General features: G+C 48.2%; 1 protein-coding gene across 2 annotated transcripts in view; it reads left to right on the forward strand.

Annotated features, from left to right (window-relative positions):
* The window catches only part of LMTK3 (lemur tyrosine kinase 3), a 35,267-nt gene extending 22,977 nt beyond the window's left edge, over positions 1-12,290 (forward strand). For both annotated transcript variants that reach the window (XM_060255955.1, XM_060255956.1), the window contains exons 11-15: positions 1,643-4,077; positions 5,432-5,802; positions 6,284-6,395; positions 7,592-7,852; positions 11,585-12,290. In XM_060255955.1, the coding sequence (XP_060111938.1) occupies positions 1,643-4,077; positions 5,432-5,802; positions 6,284-6,395; positions 7,592-7,852; positions 11,585-11,601 (3,196 nt within the window). In that variant the 3' untranslated portion in view covers positions 11,602-12,290. The remainder of the gene's footprint in view (positions 1-1,642; positions 4,078-5,431; positions 5,803-6,283; positions 6,396-7,591; positions 7,853-11,584) is intronic.
* Positions 12,291-15,077: the final 2,787 nt, after the last annotated feature.

Genomic DNA, 15,077 nt, shown 5'->3' on the forward strand with positions numbered 1-15,077 from the left:
CAGTTCTGCCTCTTTAATTACAGCTTCTCTTATGGGCTGTCCCACTTTTCCCAGGCTGTTCCTCTGCTTTCTTGGTCTGCTGATCACTTGTTCTTTGTCTGGTGGAGCATTTCCCAAGAATTCTTATCTTTCTGTGAACTAAATTGCACATGGGCCTAAATTGCACATGGGGCTGTGATTAGCTCCCTTGATGTGTAATTTCACCTTTAAAAACAGCCATGAGCAGTAGAAGAGAGAAGAGATTGGGTTTATACCATGCCCTTCACTTGGAGTCTCAGAGCAGCTTACGATCTCCTTCCCCTCCCCATAACACACACCCTGTGAGGTAGGTGGGGCTGAGAGAGCTCTCTCAAGAACTGCTCTTGAGAGAACCAGCTCTGAGAGAACTTGTGACTGACCCAAGGTCACACCAGCAACTGCATGTGGAGGAGTGGGGAATCAAACCCGGCTCCCCCAGATCAGAGTCCACCACTCCTAACCACTACACCAAACTGAATGGGAATTGATGTTACAGCCGTGGTACCAACATATGTGTTGGGGCTTATTCGAGGGCCCCCTTTTGCTGCTTTCCAAGGTTGTCAGGGGATGGGGATTCTCTGCCCTGCCTGGGGCTGCTCCAAGGGGAGGGGATGTTGGCATCTGGGGGGGGCCGGAGGGCCAGAATAAACCACATTGGCAACTGAGATAGCTCCTCAATCAGCTGGGGGGGGGGACCTTGTGGGAGGTTCAAGGGTGTGTGGCCAGCTTGTGCCTTCTTTGAAAGCTTCATTAAAAGCCCATCGTGGTCCTCCAGTACAGGAGCTCAGCTAGCCTCTTATACAAAAATGAAAAGATGTGGAAGTGGCAGAAGAACTCCATGATGGTGACCCTGAGAGAGCGGGGACATCCCTCTTGTTTAAAAGGATGCCTTGTGCTCTTCTTTCTGCTGCTACAGGAAAATAAATTTTAAAAGATATATTTGGTGAATCTCATTTCTGCTCTCAAAATTTAGCCAGACTTCTACTGAGCCCCAGCAGGCTTTCTCCAAGTAGAATCTTCCCTAGAACTTTCTCTCTGGGATCCTTTTAAAGTGGAGATCCTGGAGGTTGAACCCAAACCTGTACATGTGTATATCCTGCACGATGCAGAGCGATGGGTCTTCCTGTTGTCCTCTGTCTGCCCTTTGTGCTGCTGGTGGTGGTCAGGTTACAACCGTCCCCGACGTTTTGTATTTCTGACAGCGCTTCATGTCTTTTTACTTGTTCCACTGCTTCAGCAATCCTCCCTTTATTATGACTGTTGGGTTTTCAGCTCTCCTTGTCCTTCTGACTGTTTGGCTTCCTGCTGACTTTCCAGCTGTTCAGTTTAGCTGACAATGCTTGCCTTTGTCCCTCATGTCTTCAGGCTCCTTTTATTTTTCACCCGTTCCCCACCTTTACCAGTTCTTTTAGGGATCACTGGCATCATTTCTGCTTCTTGTTCCCTTCTGACTGTCGTTCTGAAACTTTTTTCTATTTGTTTTCAAGATCCCTGTGTTTCCCTCCCCTTCCCCCTGCTGTTCTTTCAGGCTGTTTCTCCCACCCCAACTGGTTTTTTTCTCCTATTTCTGCCTGTTTTTTTCCGACTGTTCCTCTGTCCTTCCTTCATCCCTGCCCTGCTGTAGGTATGAGGTGATGCAGTCCTGTTGGCTCCCAGCTTCCCATCGCCCGACTATGGAAGAGCTGCACTTGCAGGTGAGCTACCTGCTGAATGAGCGCTCCAATGCTCAAGCAGAGGAGAGCTTTGAGTGGCGCTGGAGTGCCCTGAAACCCAAGCGCTCCTCCTCTCCGCCGCCTGCTTCCTCTTCCTCTGCACGCCACCGGCGCCCATCAGAAGAGATCTCGGCCTACCCGCTACTGGATGGGTTCCATGGTGGCGACATGGATGACATCCTGACAGTGACGGAAAGCAGTGGGGGGCTGAACTTTGAATACATGTGGGAGAAGGCCCGTCTGGGAAGATGGAAGGGGCCTGCCTCGGCACCGCCAGAGTACCCCTCCAGCAATGGTGGGTTAGCAGTACCTGGGAGCAATCCTTTCTATGAACAAACATCACAGCGTGGGCACAGCCTGGAGACTCCCAGCGTGGTGCCCGTCATCAGTGCCCGCAGCCCCTCCGTCAGCAGCGAGTATTACATTCGCTTGGAGGACCATGGCGGGGGTGAAGGGCCAGTTTGTGCCCCCAGTCCCGGCTCCCCACCCCAGCCCCTCTTTCCCTCGGATTGGGACTGCCGCAGCACCCCCTATCGGCCACAGGAGCAGTCCAACACCAACCCCTTCTTGGCCAGTGGCAGTGGTGACAGCAACCCCTTCCGTGTGGATGGTGAGATCCAAGAGACATCGCTGACTGAAACGCCATCCGCAGGGGGCGAGACGTTCCTAACCGAGTCTCTTCTCACTGTGTATCGGGAACTGGAGGACCAGCAGCGTAGCTGGGATGCCGAGATGATGGAAGAACGAGGGGCAGGGGAGACGCTGGCTGGGGACCCCTCGGAGTTCCAGGGGTCTCCCTCATGGGAGCAGGAACCTTCGTTGATGGAGGACCAAAGTTCTGGCAGCAGCACTGATGATGGTGGGAGCAGCATTGGGGGTGGGCGACGTAATCTCTTGCCATGCCCGCTGTGCAGCCGGGTGCGCTGCACATGTGCCATTCCTCGGGGGGATGTGGTGAGCGGTTGGAGCAACCACGGCCCACCCCTGCGGCGTCCTCATCGTGACAGCTATGGCACTGAAGACGACTCCTCACTGAAAGTGGAGCGTGGCTCCCTCTCTGACTGCCCTATACTGCCCCCTAGGGATGGTGATGGTGATGGTGGAGAACACAGTGAATTCTATGACCCACTCATGGGTGCTGCTGTGAAGACATATGAACTCCAGGACTACCCAAAACAAAGAAGTGGAGGAAGCAGCCGTCCGCCCGGATCGCCCTTCCCAGCTATATCCTCTGGATGTTGCAATGTGATTGTTCCCATAGAAATACCACCGTTGTCCACTTTGGCGGAGACCAATGATGAAGAGACTATTGCTATTCTCCCAGAAGCCATTGATGGATTCTCCACTGGTCCACCAACCCTTAGCCTCTCCCCAGCAGCACCAGAGCGACAAAGGGGAACCTTAGACTCAGTGGATTCCTTGGACATTCCTTCAAACACCAGTTCCTCCGACGTCTGCAGCCCAGCATCCCATTATTCCTCTCCAGGGCAAAAATTTGGTGACAGTGGGTATGAAACAGAAAGCACTTTCTCACCGGAGTTCATATTCAAAGAGGAACCCCCGCCAACAACTTCTGGAGAGGAGGAAGAAATAGAAGTGGAAGAAGGGTCAGACAAACTTCCAGCAACACCAATCTCCCAGTCCACCAGTGACCTTACCTTGTCGGTGAGTGAGGAAGGGGCGGAGCTAGAGGAAGAGTTAGGGAGGCGCTTAGGACTGGCAACACCTCACCGTGACTCCGCCTACTTCTCCGATGGGGAGGCAGAGCCCGTTGTGGTACCTGCTGCTGGAAACAAGGAGGAGGAGCCGACCGAGAAGACCATAGTGGATGGAGGATTTGTGGTACAAGTGTGCAAGGAGCAACTGTTGGTCACCTTACAAGAAAATGTCACACGGAACCTTCTCTGTAGTCAGGGAATACCAACATTGACACCTTCTCCCATTGCCCCGCTGAAGGATCAGGCTGTTATCAAGCTGTGGACCCTGGAGCCAGAGGAGGGACACGAGATAGATGTAGAGGAGGAAGCCAAGGAAAGCCACGATGGAGACACCACAGAGTCTCAGCAGCTAGAGAGCATGGAGGATAACGAAAAGGAGGAAGAGGAGCAAGAGGAGCATCAACAGCCTGCGGTGGGAAGTGAAGAACCTGAAGAAGTGCAGCCAGATTGGGAGGAAGAGAAAAGGGAAGAAGAGGAGGAGCTGGGACAGTCGGGGACCCAAAATGTAACTGTGTCTGATATGGAAGACTTGCAGGATGCACAAGAAGACCATTACGTGGCTGCTGAACCCCCCAAAAAGGAGCAGGAATCTGTTGTCCCCATAAACCAAGCTGGAGAAGATATCAAAGGTAGGGATTCCGTCTAAGGCTGGGATGAAGTTTTAGGGAGAGTTGATGAACTGCCAAGTGGAAAGGAACCACCTTGTTGCTTAACCCGGAGGCAGTGATTTTTAAATGTTGGCAAAACACGCTGGGGAAGGGATAGGGGATGGAGAAACAAGGCTAATAATAGGAGTTACTATTTATCTGCCTCCATCTGTGCCATTCTGGAGTCTCTTTCCAGAGTAGAACCCCCTCCGCCCCAAAAAACATACAACCATGGCCAGTGTCACAATTCATATGTGGCCAATAAACAATCCTATAGTGCAGCGACTTTTGGAATTCTGCATACAGTTCTGGTTGCCTGCCCTCCCAAGTGCTCTAGAACAGATTTTGAGTCCAGTGGCATCTTTAAGACCAACAAAAGTTTATTCACAGTATGAGCTTTTGTGTGCACATAGACCTTGAATAAACTTTTGTTGATCTGAAAGGTGCCTCTGGACTCAAGATCTGTTCTGCTGCTTCAGACCAATACGGCTGCCCACCTGGATCTATCTCCCAAGTGCTGAAAAGAGCAGCTGAGAGTATAAGTGGGGATGGAGCACCTTCTGTGCAAGGAACAGCTAAATATTTGGGACTTTTGTGGTGGTGGAGTGCTAAGAGAGAGGTATACAATGGAGATTTATACAATTATGAATTGTGCAGAAATGTGTTTTTTGTTCTCAAATTTCAGGGCCCGTTGTGACATAATGAAATTATTTGGCAACAAATTCAGGGCAGATCACATTGTACAGCAGATCTATAGAATCTGTTGCTCTGTGTTTCAAGGCTTTTTTTGTAGCAGGAACTCCTTTGCATATTAGGCCACCCCCCAGTGTAGCCAATCCTCCAAGAACTTACACTAGGCCCTGTAATAAGAGTCCTGTAAGCTCCTGGAGGACTGGCTACATCAGGGGTATGTGGCCTAATATGCAAAGGAGTTCCTGCTGCAAAAAAAACCCTGGGTGGCAATAATGGCAAGTTAGACAAATCCATGAAAGATGGATCTCAGTTGGGTGGAGGAAGAAAGTTGGCTTCCTTTGTCTGCTCCCTCCCCCTCTGGATTAGATCTACCCTTGATCTAATTCCCCAGGGCTCTCTTTCTGTCCTGAGGCCAATGTTGCAATTAATCTAATCAGATTTTGGCATAGTAGCTAGGAGAGGTATTATCCAGGTATATTTTGGGCAGGAATCATAGGGGCACATTTTCAGTGAAATAACTCTCCTGTCTCTTTCACTGCAACCTTCCTTCCTTCCCTTGCTTCCACGCCATTTACCCTTCTCACATGGCTGACCCTTCTTCCCTCCTACCCAACCCTTTTTGATTTTGGGCCTTTGCCTCCAGCCAAGTTGTCCAGGTTGTCTCTCTCACTTCCCCCTCTGGCCTTGCAGACGTTCCCTCCACCCGGTGGGGGCAGGAAAGGGCCATTTTGGGAAGGGGCTGCTCTGGGGGAAGGGCCAACATTGGGCAGGAGAGAAGCTGCCATGGCAGCTGAGGAGGAGGAGGAAGAAGATGCCGATGAGGAAGAGGAAGGAGGGCTGGCTGGAGGCGGAGGGAGGAGTGTCCCAATTGTGGTGAGCGAAAGCGACGACGCCCGTAACCTGCGCGGCCTCCTCAAGTCACCCCGCTCGGCCGAAGAGGCAGCTGCTGAGCTCGACCGCAAGCGGAAGATGGTCTCCTTCTTTGATGATGTCACTGTCTACCTCTTTGATCAGGTGAGCTTAGGGTTGCCAGGTCCAATTCAAGAAATATCCGGGGACTTTGGGAGTGGAGCCAGGGGCAAGGTTGTGACAACTATGATTGAACCAAAGGGAGTTCTGGCCATCAGATTTAAAGGTACCACATACCTTTTAAATGCCTTCCATTTATTGGAAATAATGAAGGATAGAGGCACCTTCTGTTGGGGCTCATAGAATTGGACCCCCAGTCCAATCTTTTTGAAACCTGGAGGGTGTTTTGAGGAGAGGCACCAGATGCTATGCTGAAAACCTGGTGTCTCTAACTCAAAAAACAGCCCCCCCGGAGCTCCAGATACCCGCAGATCAACCCTCTATCATACCATGGGAATTGGTCTCCATAAGGAATAATGGGGTCAGAGCCATCGTGGGAGGAGCCGTTGGGGTTAGAGCCATCGTGGGAGGAGCCCAAAGTGAAGGGATGGGGCTTTACCATTACTGTGTCATTTCCTGTATGTAGGAGACACCCACCAATGAGTTGAGTTCACAGGGAGCCCCAGATGGAGAAGCCCCCACTCCTGGCGCCATCACAGAACCTGGACTGGATAGCTTCCCAACAGCAGATGGCTTCAGTGAGTATCGGGGCAAGGAGGAAAGAATAAGCAGGGCATGTTCCAGCTCTTCTGACAAGTCTTGGAATGGAGCAGTGGGAAAGGAGGAAGCCCAACCATGTAGCCTAAGATGAAGGGTTGGAAAGGAAAGAACACAAAGGAAATAGCGAGGACATTCTGTCAGTGGCCCTTTGATGTGATAGCTGAATGGAACCTTCATGCTCATAGGCAGTATATCTCCGAATGCTAGATACTGGGTAGGGGGCACAAATGGAAGAGGAGGGCTGTTATCTTCATACCGTTGAAGTATTTAGTAGTGTGGGTAGGCTGAGTCTTTGGTGTGATCCAAGAAAGCTCTCCTAGGGTCGTCAGCTCTTCCAGGGCTGCCAGGGTGAGGTTTGCAGAGGGGAGGGACCTGAGCAGAGTCCATTGGCATAGATTCCACCCTCCAGAGCAGCCATTTTCTCCAGGAGACCTGTTCTCTCTACTCTGGAGATCAGTAGTAATTCCAGGAGATCTCCAGGCCCCACCTAGAGGTTGGGAACTCTAGATTCTTCTTCGATTCTTACTTCCTCTGGTTTGCTGCAGTCAATTTCAGTGTGAAAATAAGTTAAATGGGAGGGAACAAAGGCTCATTTGGACTTTTCACGTCTGAAGTAAAAATGAAGAGAACATGAAGACTTGGGATCAGAGGTGCCTTGTTCCTTCTCTGCTCACACAACTCAGTTCCTAGGCCCCCAAGGGCCCTCTTTGGATCAGGCCTGCGGGAAGAAGGGGCTTCGGCCTTCTCCCTGCACCATTTTCCTAACCTGAAACAGCCCTGGTGAGAATTATTGTTGCTGTTTGCCCCATTAGGAACACTGACATGTACAGACGAGTTACATGTAAGTTCACCAGTAGGACATGTAGTGGCTTCTTGTGACCATTTTAGATCTGGAAAACTGTGTGGGGCAAGGAGGAAGGCTGATGCTTCCTCCCCATTCAGTCCCAGACTGAATTGGACTCCTGAGTGCTCAAGCATAGAATTTGCAAGATAGATCATATCCAAAGTACTCTTGGTGGACCTGAGAAGAATGTAACATAGAGCAAGCCTCACAATCCTTCCCCTGAAGGAGAAAACTGGCTGTAAGGCTGAGCTGTGACTCCGGTCAAGGCTTGAGTGTGACCTGAGATCCTGTCATCTTGTTTATCTTTCCTGTTCTTCTTTTACCACTCAGGTGGCAGTTTTGAGTGGGATGATGATTTTCCCTTGATGGCCCAGAACCCATCCTACGTCTCCATGGTGTCTGATCCCACTTCTGCCAAGCCCCACACTCTCCTGTCCTCACCAGTGCCCATGGCCCCCGCCTTGTTGCCAACAGCCAAGAGGGGCGATTCCAGCCTCGTTGATGCCCTGCGGTTTTCTCGCTTCACCGTCTCTCCTGCCCTGGAGCCACATCTGTCTCCGACCTGTGACACTGAATTGGGAACCACAGCTGGTAAGCAGATGTGGACCTTCAGGTTTTTATCCAAATGTCAGAGCTTCCAGGTTATAAGGAAGGAAGACTGGATATGACATTGAGGGATACGTAATTCACATGACATAATTTGGCATGAGGAAACTACCTCTGACCTTTAACCCTTGACCATTGAGCAGGATAGCACCCTCTAGAGCAGGGGTGCCAAACTTATTTGTTATGAGGGCCGGATCTGACATAAATGAGACCTTATTGGGCTGGGCCATGTGTGTCATAAAATGTAATGCCAGGTAGTAGATAGATAAATTTTATAAAGGACACAGAAAAACACAATTAATGATTTTTTTAAAAAAACCTACAATAAAACATGCTTAAAGTATTAGCACTCTTGCAATATTGTGGTCAGTATCAAAGCAAGCTGCCCCCCCCCCCACTTCCTCCCCAAGAGAGGTGACTCAGCCCATGGGGAAAATAGAGGCTTTGCTCTGTAGCTTCTTTTTTTTTGTGACAAATTTTTTTTATTTTGCAATATATTGAAAAGTATTCTGCTATCAGAATTTAAATGTAATTCTTCAATACATTACATAATTTCCCACCCATCCCACCCTCCAATTTATGACCTCTGCTGGTATACAAAACAAATTAAAAACCTTTTAAAAGTAAAAATTCACATATATAGAATCTTAACTAAAAGTTATCATTCACTTAACTTTATCTTAACTCCAAAATAACTACTATTCTTATTCCTTTTCTTAATTCTTAATCATCATTACATATTTAATCAGATAACCATAATCAATTCATCTTATCACTTTGAAAATTCAATTAATACTTTTTAAACATTAAGCATAAAATTCATAGTTATAGAATCACTTTGCTCTGTAGCTTCTGTGGCAAAGCAAGCTGTGATACAGAAAGAAGCAAGAGAGAGGGGAGAAGGAAGCAGACTTGCTCATGGACCTGATAGGAGCCCTCATGGACCTGATCCGGCCCTCGGGCCGCATGTTTGACACCCCTGCTCTACAGCAAAAGAGAGGGGTGCTTCAGCTTCTGAACAATGGAGCCATTCAACAATAAGATGTGAAGTCTGAATACGAGTTTCTGTGTGGACGTGCTTTTAAACACCAATAGAAGTACTGCAGAGAGATGCCTGAATGGTAGTGGTGGGAAATGCCATCAAGTCACAGATGAATCATGGTGAATTCATTATGCACTACTCTTGGTGGACCTGAGGAGGACATGAGGTCTGAAGGTTTTCAAGGCAAGAGACATTCAGAGGTGGTTTTCCATCGCCTGCCTCTGTGCAGTGATCCTGGACTCCTTGCTTGGTCTCCCATCCAAATACTGACCAGGGCCAACCCTGCTTAGCTTCTGGGATCTGATGAGATCAGGCTATCCTGGGGCATCCAGGTCAGGGTGATATGACTGAGATCTTGAACTGAAGCATGGAAATGTGTAGATCAGGGGTGATCAAAATTGCTTAATATAAGAGCCACAAAGAATAAACGTCAGATGTTTGAGAGCTGCAAGACATGAATGTTGGATGTTTGAGAGCTGCAAGGAAGGAAGGAAGGAGGAAAGAGAGCAAAGAGTTGGGGGAAGGGAACGTGGAAAGAAAGCAACTTTTTAAACCTTTAAATGCATTCTCCAAGCCGTTGGCTTGCTTTGGCTTGGAGAAGTTATTTCAAGAGATAAATGCCTTCTCCAAGCTGGAGGACAGGGCAGTGTGGACTTCCAGAGCCACACAATGTGTGTGAAAGAGCCGCCATGTAGCTCCCAAATCTCAGTTTGGCCACCCCTGGTGTAGATCCTATTAAAAAAAAGTAGTTATGCGAATGTTGTCACATAAATTTTTTCGAAAAGATGGAGAGCCACCCACAGAGAAGATGCTGGCTGAGGAGATACCAAGGATCCAAAAGAGCAGGGCTTTTTTTGTGGCAAGAACTCCTTTGCATTTTAGCCCACAATCCTCCAAGAGCTTGTGGGGCCTTTTCTTACAGGGCCTACTGTAAGTTCCAGGAGGATTGGCTTCATCAGGGAGATGTGGCCTAATATGCAAAGGAGTTCCTGCTACAAAAAAAGCCCTGCAACAGAGCATGTGTGCATGAAGAACACCCCCCCTTGTGGCATTCCGCTCTCAGTGTAACATTGTCCCTACGGAACTCCCTCTGAGACAGTACATAAAAATTAATTTGAGGAAATAGAGGCACTGGATTTGTTTTCTTTCCTCCACAGTTTATTCCGTATATGCTGGATATTGTTTATTTATAATTGTTGTTTATTGTTCAGCCCTGATGTGGGTAGCCTAGCCTATCCCAATTTTGCCAGATCGTTCTAAGCTCAGCAGAGTCGGCCCTGGTTAGTATTTGGGTGAGAAATTGCCAAGGAAGTCCAGGGTTGCTAAGCAGAGGCAAGTAATGGCAAACCACCTTTGAATATCTTTTGCCTTGAAAACCCTAGGGGGATTGCCATAAATCAGCTATGACTTTGCATTAAAGTATATATATATTTATCTTGCGCCATCAATTTACTGGCTGCTTTTCAGTCTACAAGAAGACAGTCATCCAGTAGCCCTGACCTGGATAGCCCAGGCTAGCCTGATCTTGTCAGATCTCAGAAGCTAAGCAGGATCAGCCTTGTCTAGTATTTAGAAGGGTGCCCTCCAAGGAATACTAGGAGCGTGACACAGAGGCAGACAATGGATGGGACACCTCTGAGACGTCTCATGCCTTTTAAAAAAACCAGTCTAGCTTGCCATCTAGTGGTACATAATGATGAAAGAGCCAGAACTTCTGACTGCCAGACAATCTTAGTATCTCCAGGCAGTTCTACACACAATGCAAGATGATGATGATGATGATGATGATGGTGATGAATGACAGCTGCCTGTCCTGAGGAGCTCAGAGCTTAAAAAAAATATTCAGTAGTCTGCCTCTGACCAGTTAGAGAAATGATTTCTCTAAGATTTCACAAGCCTGTATTTCTAGGAAATGATGTTAGAGGGAAACCATGTGATTTTTTTAGTCAGCGAGCTCAGGCAGAGATGGTTACCCTCACTAGCCACACAGGTCTAAATGCACACCCTTCAGCCATTTTGGAACTGAGGAAACTTCCCTCCCAAGTTAAGTTTACTCTGTGGTTCTATGCATACTTACTAAGAACTGTGGTTCTGTGCACACTTACTATGCTGTGCATACTTACTAAGCCCCATTGAACTAACTGAGGACTCAACTGAGTAAATATAACAAAAACTGGGCTGTTACCAAGTGTGTGGAAAGTGAAGTGCCCCAGGAAGATGAGAAGCTGTGAGGGGCGGGGGATTGGGGCGAAGATAATTTTCCAGGCACACAGTTCTCAAAATCTCTTCATGGTGCTTAGTTGATTCTTAATTTGTTTTTTTGTTTCTTTTTGAGGTCTGAAGTTTCTATTTCTTTTTAAAATCGCCTTCCCAGTTGCAATGGCTAATAAAGTACATAGACCGGGCCTTTTTTGAGCAGGGATGCACAGGAATGCAGCTCTGGCTGGCTTGGGGTCAGGGGGGCGTGGCCTAATATGCAAATGAGTTCCTGTCGGGCTTTTGCTACCAAAAAAGCCCTGTGTGATATAATGATATGTCAGGGGGTGTGGCCTAATATGCAAACAAGTTTCTGCTGGGGCTTTTTCTACAAAAAAAGTCCTATACATAGAATAAAACCAAGAGTAAAGAGAGTGCCCCTCCCAGTTAAAATGTACTTCCCCTCTTTCCTTTTTCAGACTCCATTGAGAACTGAGATGGCATAGGGGTGAAATAGCTTTGCCTGTCTTTTCAAGATGTGGGGACGACGCCCAGTCATCCAGTTGACTTGCCAGGAGACCACACAAGAGTTCCTGTGGCGGATGGAGAGACAGATGCATTTGTGTGCGTGTGGCGTGCGTTTGCGTGCATGGGGTGGGGCTGTCGTCACTAACTGGAGCCTGTGATACATGGACAATGGCTCTCCTCCCTCTCCGGCCCATTCCATGCGTCCTGCTTGGGGGTGGTGAAGCATGGAACTTTTTGTACGAACAATCATGGGCCACCAAGTGATGAGGGAGGCATGGCCTCAGTTTTAGGGGCCCTGGCCCAGCACTGGCTATTGAATGTATAACCCCTCTCCCTCCTTGCCTCCCTTCCGCTCTCTGATATGTCCCTTATAAGGACCCTCTGTGCCAAACTGAGAGGGTGGGGGTCGGGGTGGGAGTGTGTGTGTGGGAAACCGAAACGTCCAGGAAGTTGCCTCTGACCAGCCTCTCTGCATCTCCTCAAGTCTCATCGGCTGCCCCCTGGAATGTGGAACTGGACTGCCAGTTTAACCCCTTCTGTGCCAAATGAAACTGAATGGGCTGGTGACCCTCCCCTTTTGACCAGCATTGTATCTGAGGGGGGGGAAAGACCATTGATTTAAACCTCGGACAAAACTTCACCGGCGAGATGGAGCAACTTCATGGATTTGTTAGGGGACAGCGGAACTCAGTCAGCCAGGTGGTATGATTTGGTTGGGTGGAGACTTTTATTTGATGCTAAGGGGACAATCCACAAGTATTACTTTTCGAAAATGAGATGATTTTATGTTGGTATCCGTTGGTTGACAGATGAAGAGTCAAGGGATGATGCTGAACAGGTCACCCCAGCTCTAGTGTGTAGTGGGGCTGCCTTGGTTGAGGGAGAAGCCTTGCATTTTATCCAGGTTGGTTGATGTGTGTCGTACTTGGAGACTGGTCATGGTCCATACTGAGAGATGAATGGCTCAAGATGAATGGCTTTTCATGGGATGAGCCTGTCTTCACCTTCCCAATCTCTTCTTGGAGGTCAGTGAAATCTATTAGGCCCTTCTAGGGTAACAGATCGAACTGGCCACTAACCCACTGTACCCAGCACGAAGGGAAACAAGTTGTTTGAGGAATATTAACAGGGAGATTAGAAAATTTAGGAATCCTGTGCAGGTTTTTTTGGCTATGTGGGAGTTAGGGTTGCCAACCTCCAGGTGAGGCCTAGAAATCTCCCAGAATAACGACGGATCTCTGGGCCAAAGAGATCAGTTCCCTTGCAGAAAATAGCTGCTTTGGGGTGTGTGTGGCTTCTATGTCATTATAGCTTGCTGAGATCCCTCGCCTCCTGAAACCCCACCCTTCCCAGGCTGCAGCCCCCAAATCTCCAGGTATTTCCCAACCCAAAGTTGGCAACCGTAACGTGAGTCCTGAGATGATGGGTCTGGTTCATTCCTGCTTTTGAGGGTATGGTGTGTTGTGACCAGATTTGGAGGGGAAGAAAAGGATAATTGGGGTACGGAGATTAAGTGGGTTTATCTTGGGGAGGGGGCGGCTGATATGTGCATGATCTTGCCTTATAGCAGGGAAGGGATTAGACCTGATGACTGTTACCTGATCCCTTCTCGCATCAGCCTCGGTGGAAAATATTAACCAGTCTACAAAGAGCATATTGTTCACAAATTCCAGAGGGTCAGGCATGTTAACTGGTTGCATTATAAAGGGGGAAAGGAAGTCTTGTGGCACCTCGAAGACTTATGCTGGCATAAGCTTTTGTGAATTGGAGCTAACAGCATCAGATACATGAAGCATTATTCTCACTTGGCAGATATATACACATGCAGCGATTCAGAGGAACAAGATTGGAAACAGTAGCCAAAAGACAGCAAAATGCAAGAGGTGCAGATTAGCATGGAAATCTAAGGATTCTTACATTTGATGAAAAGGACTCTAGTCTACAAAAATTCTGCCACAAGAATCTGTTTGTCCTTTAGGTCCGTAAGGTTCCTCTTTGTCATCGGTCTATCGCTGGCTTGTATTGAGGTCTACCATGAAGGTGGTCAGCTTTAATAGGAAGGATGGACTTAATAGGTATGATACAACGTCCTCCCCCCCCTCCCCCCCACCACTAGGCAGCTTAAGGTCTTTGCCCCAACCCACCTATGCCAATCAAGAAAAGATCATTTTGAGCTTGCTAACATATAGGTCAGAGAGAAAGAAAGAGACGCACATCTGGCAGCTTCTACTAGTATCCCAATACAAATAGGAACGTACGCATTACCATGCTGTGTCATGCCAATGTCTAAGGATAATGGTCATCCAGATGTCCCAAGCAATTCATCATGGGAATATCACTTTGTTTATCCCTCATTTGTGGCAGTCAGGGGTGAATAGAGGAGCTGAGAGGCAAGGAGGTGAGTACTTGCAGTCCCATCGAAGTCTGGCCTTCATTTCAAAGGCAAGTTGCTTGACAGAGCCAGGGGATGCTGTAGAACTGCTGGTCCTTTGTGATACCCAAGCCATGGTAACTGGGTAGCTGCAGTACAGCCTCCTGGCCATCTGCGGTGATGGAGCCCAAGTGCAGCAGAGAAAGGCTTGCAGCTGGATGGAGGATAAAGACCCGTGAAATCTGGCTGCCAGAACCCCTGACTCAAGATTTCCTGATGCTTAACTGTAGCTACTATTGGCCTGAAGGCCAGCTGCCATTGCGACATTCTGCTACCCTGAGTCCCGTAGGTTGCTTACGAGGCATTAAGCAGGGCCAGTTCCAGCGGATGTAGCCAAAAGGCAAGAGAAAGCCTGGCAGGACCCCAAGAAATGCCCCAGTGAAGCATCTTCTGATTGTGAAATCCTGAACGAAGCTGTGCCAGTCCTCTATCCTTTTTCGAGTTCCACACTCTAGACGCCAACTGCCCATGCTCTGCGGGATCACTTCACGCTGTGAGGAACCTTGACTGAAAAGTATGATGCTTCTCACCAGAGGCGTTTCCTTCTTCCCCAGGGAATGTTATCTCTGAGCCTTTTAGAGTGGCCCTTATTGATTGCAATAATCAATGGCTTTTAAGATTTTTGCAAGTTGAGGAACTGCTGAATCTCAAGAACACCAAGATGGGAAATCAATAGTTCAGATCAAAACAGTATGCCCATCTACCACGGTGTGAGAATTCATACCTTATATTAAGTCTAGGGGGAATTTTGGCTCCCCACCTGCCAAGACTGAAGGTGATGCCCTTGTTTAGTGATAATGGCTCATGTGCTAGTTTCACATCCCCTTTTTGGACCATGCTGAGGGATGCAAGAGGCTATGAGTAACTGCATAAGTCACATTATAATCCCTTTGCGTCACATTTTAAAAGTGTGTGTGTGGTGTGGGGGGAGAAACAGTGCCAAATTTCTGATCTGTGAAAACGAAAGCAAGGGGTTAAAAAAGAATAGACTTTTTAAAAAATCCCAAATTTTT

Source organism: Heteronotia binoei, chromosome 15 (genome assembly GCF_032191835.1).
Source record: "Heteronotia binoei isolate CCM8104 ecotype False Entrance Well chromosome 15, APGP_CSIRO_Hbin_v1, whole genome shotgun sequence".
Lineage (NCBI taxonomy): Eukaryota > Metazoa > Chordata > Lepidosauria > Squamata > Gekkonidae > Heteronotia > Heteronotia binoei.